The 4,216-nt window shown below is 43.2% G+C and overlaps 1 protein-coding gene across 1 annotated transcript in view; it reads right to left on the reverse strand.

Annotated features, from left to right (window-relative positions):
• Positions 1–1,514: 1,514 nt before the first annotated feature.
• The window catches only part of LOC118409006, a 4,519-nt gene continuing 1,817 nt past the window's right edge, over positions 1,515–4,216 (reverse strand). Inside the window, exons 3-5 of the mRNA XM_035809873.1 lie at positions 3,937–4,121; positions 2,951–3,079; positions 1,515–2,333 (exon numbers count right to left, since the gene is read on the reverse strand). Of these exons, the coding sequence (XP_035665766.1) occupies positions 2,120–2,333; positions 2,951–3,079; positions 3,937–4,121 (528 nt within the window). The 3' untranslated portion in view covers positions 1,515–2,119. The remainder of the gene's footprint in view (positions 2,334–2,950; positions 3,080–3,936; positions 4,122–4,216) is intronic.

Genomic DNA, 4,216 nt, shown 5'->3' on the forward strand with positions numbered 1-4,216 from the left:
CTCTGCCAGAAGTTAGCCGGCTCCGGTGTCTGTTTGACTCACTTTGACCGGCTATACTCTCGGAGTTGGCCAGCTTTGAGACTATTCCTAAGGCACCGTAGGGTCTGCTTGGAGACTATGGTGTGTCCGGGTGAGGCTGCAACAAACTGAAATAGTAGAATAGAACGTTGAATGTGTCGCTGCAACAAAACACAGGTGTTGACAATGTATATCTGTTCTCAAAAGCAACAATCTTAGATTTCTGAAACATTCAGTACAGTTTTTCTCCAATCTTTTTTCTACAGACCGCCTCCTTGTTTTCTTTTTAATGATAAATAATCGGGGAAAATATACCAGACATGAAACGAGCACGGATAAAAGCACATTTTGTCGTCTACACTGCATATAAAAAAAGGAAACATATCATGCGCCATTTTTCTTAATTCAGTTGACTTAAATAGGAGGTATATCAGTATATCTGACCTATCTGCAACACCGTCACATTTTCTAAAAATTCGAGCTACTTACCAAACTTTGTCCGGCCATTTTCGTCAGTGTTATCCCAGTAGCCATTATCTGCAGTTTTTCGTGAAAACTTCCCGCGAAAACACAAAGAAAACTAGCAATTATTGGGTACCAGAAGTCCAACCTTTGAGCACGTCGTGTACGAGGCGTTCACTACCCACGCCATAGCATGAATGCAACACCTGGCCAACTAGCGTCATGTGGCGGGAATTTCATTATAACGAGACGTGTTAGACACGTGGCTTTCGTGATTGGCTGGTGGCTGGACATGATTAGACAAGGGGCGTTTGTGATTGGCTGGTGGCTGGACGTGATTAGACAAGGGGCGTTCGTGATTGGCTACCCACGGGTGACTGGCCGTGATTAGACACGGGGCGTTCGTAATTGGCTGGTGGCTGGACGTGATTAGACAAGGGGCGTTCGTGATTGGCTGGGTGACTGGACGTGATTTGACACGGGGCGGCGTTGTGTGGCCAAATATACTTACATTTGCCGTGACTCCCCACTATCATACTGAAGATCTAAGTTTCGAGAATTATAAATGTATATACATGACATTGTGCGGTTTCCCGAGATTGCGTAATCCCCTAACTATCTATCTATCTATCTATCTATCTATCTATCTATCTATCTATCTATCTATCTATCTATCTATCTATCCATCTCCATATATGTATATATGTCTATCTATCTATCTATCTATCTCTATATATCTCTATATATATTTCTCTCTCTCTCTCTCTTTCTCTCTCTCTCTCTCTCTCTCTATATATATATATATATATAGATATATAGATAGATAGATAGATAGATAGATAGATAGATAGATAGATAGATAGATAGATATACTAGCCGGTGTAATTGCGGTCCGGCGTAACACACCAGCTTTGCAGGCCCGCCGTTTGTTTATTTGCTTGTTTGTTTGTTTGTTTGTGAACAACATGACTGACAAAGCTGTCGATGGATCTTTATGATACTAGTATTTAGAAGTTGTGGAAAGCAATGACATATGATAGTGTTTGACCTACTGAGGCTTAGTCAAACTATGTTATTTGGACAGTTAAGATTATAAACTGATAAGGTACATTGTATATGGAGGACCTTTAATATGAAATGACAAACCTTTATAAAACGTAATTATAAGTCATTAAGTTATGAGGTCGTTGTACTAATTTAGTTAGATATAATACATGAAACACATATTTTAACAGTCTGCCAACCGAATGTTTCATATGTGGGTTTGTCCAGCGCATTGTATGCCGACAGTGCCAACTACATAAGCAGTTATTTTTACAGTTCGTAATAGCGAGTAGAATGGGTAATAAACATGTAACGTTACAAACAATTGTGTACAGTTATCTATACGCCTTTGGCAAGTCTACAGTGTACAGTGTTTCTGTTAATGCAGAAGATTTCGTGGTGGTTTAATGTTGGCGGTTTTCGCGGTGGTCGCTTCACCGCGAACATAAAACCACCGCGAACAATTTTTCCATGGCAGTAAGAGACAACAGTGCATGGTACTACCGCGAAATAAAAACCACCGCGAAAAGTCCCTTTTCCCGCTACCGCTAAATTAAATGCATTTACAGTATCTAGAATTCTATATCATTTTAGACTAGTACATTACACTAGCGGTCACTACACCCGCCATCTGCGGGTCGATGTTCTTCAGTTCCCGATACAGGTCCTGGTAGAACGGCTTGTTGATGGAGCGGAGGGTGTTGGGTGCGAGCGGGTTGAGGTTGGGCTGGGTGATCAGGACACGGAACACGCTGGTGTTGAATGCCTGGTAGGTGCTGCAGTCTTTGTCCCACGGGTGGAGAGAGAACCTGGGAGAGAGGTACAGGTGATCGGAATCATCGGGATCGTTCGTGATTATAAATAGGGGAGGGGGATTATAGTATCCGTGTGTTGTATCTATATCTATGTTGTCGATATAACCGCCCTTCGGCGTACCGCACCAACCCAACTTCGCTAGCATGCGGCACGGCAGCAGATAGCTTGTTTTACTACACTGAGTGGTTTAACGACAACTTAACAAAGAAGTATAGATATTCAAAGTATAATGGTAAAATAAGGTTTCAAAGAGGCAAGTGGTTAACAAAGAACTGTTGTCCTTAGCTAAAGCTCTTATCTGCAAACGATTTGGTAGCCTCTCAGTGATGCTAGCTTTCTCAAGGAAATACTGAGTGGTTCTACTTTCGTGATGAGGGGGGACACAAGCTTAGTCTCGTTTGGGATTGTATTCTTTCCACTTCAGCGACATCTAGCGGTGCTTAGCTGCAAGGCATGGGAGGTAGAACCAGGCTCATAGCCCAGAGGAAGGTAGCAGAAGAAATGCTGAAACGGCTAACAGGGCCAGGCTAACAGTTTCGGTTATGTGAGGAGAACTTTGTTAGCCATTGGTTGACCATCTAGAGTAAACTATTCAAAGAAGATTACCCACCTAACGCGTGACCACTCACTGCTGCCATGATGGTCCACACTGTGTACAATGGTGTGGTTAAACAGTGGGTCCAGCAACTTCGGGGCGATCCCGTGGCGCTCCACTACGACCTGTAGCGCCAGCCTCGATCTGTTGGCGAGGGGATGAAAGTGAGTCTCGTGTGCATGCATTTGGGCATTTTGTGACGTGATTTTTTAAAAATTAAGTGAGAGGTTTGTTTGCACAAGGTAAATAGGGCATTGTTTGTTTAAATTCATTGTTCGTCCGAAACAAAACTGGTCGATGGTCTGAGGGAAAATAAAATTAAGACGTAACGTACAAGAACTATTGACTATGACGATCTGTAAGGTTTAGTCTACTTCTCCCAGAAGCAGTCATGCTTATGAATAATTGTTTAAATTGTGCCACAGATTAATTGTGACTTCCCATGACTCTGATCCCACAAACAAGCAAACAAACAAACAAACAAACACAAAAAAAGATAATACTTTAACCTCACAACTAGGGGTGGGTACCGGTACAGAAAATTCAGGTCCAGGTCCGGTCCAGGTTCTCGGGATTCAGGTCCAGGTCCGGACCTGAACCTGGACCTGATTCATTATGTGAAAGCACGTTAATGGACGATGCTAAAAAAATTGTCCATTTCGCAACAAAAAAAAAAGAATGTTTTGTGGAGTATTTGACTCCCAATGGCCGTTCTAAAATCCTGCAAGACTAACTGCCTCTGTACCATTGACTGTAAAACTTTGTAGACGCGACTATAAACTCTAGTCTGCTTCGCTCTAGTTATTTTCTTCGACCGGTAAGCCCCAAAACGTGTGAATTCCTGATCATATATTCTGTTCATTTTCCGATAGGGTCTACATCCGATTCACCTAATTTTTTCAAGGTCCGGATTTTCCGGACCGGTACAATAAGAAAAAAACGGTTTTGTACACTGTACCGGTACCCAGCCCTACTCACAATCAGCCCTACTCTTAACCAACCTTAACAGTTTGCCGGCAAAGCTGTCCTTCCCGTGTGACTTCCAGCTGTGCACGGCTTGGTGCCCTTCCATTGCACTCATATTCCTGCTCTCCTCCACTACACTCTCTCTGATACAAGCGCCTCCGTACCGGAAGTATCGGGACATGTTCCCGTCCCACTCCAGCACACTCAGCGACGAATGGAGGAGCACTAATCTCCAAGCAGATCCTACGGTAGCATAAGACAGTATTAAAAGCTGCCAGAGGAGTGAAGCTGGCTTAGGAGTGTGTTTTGCTACCC

Source organism: Branchiostoma floridae, unplaced genomic scaffold (assembly GCF_000003815.2).
Source record: "Branchiostoma floridae strain S238N-H82 unplaced genomic scaffold, Bfl_VNyyK Sc7u5tJ_786, whole genome shotgun sequence".
Taxonomy (NCBI): Eukaryota; Metazoa; Chordata; class Leptocardii; order Amphioxiformes; family Branchiostomatidae; genus Branchiostoma; species Branchiostoma floridae.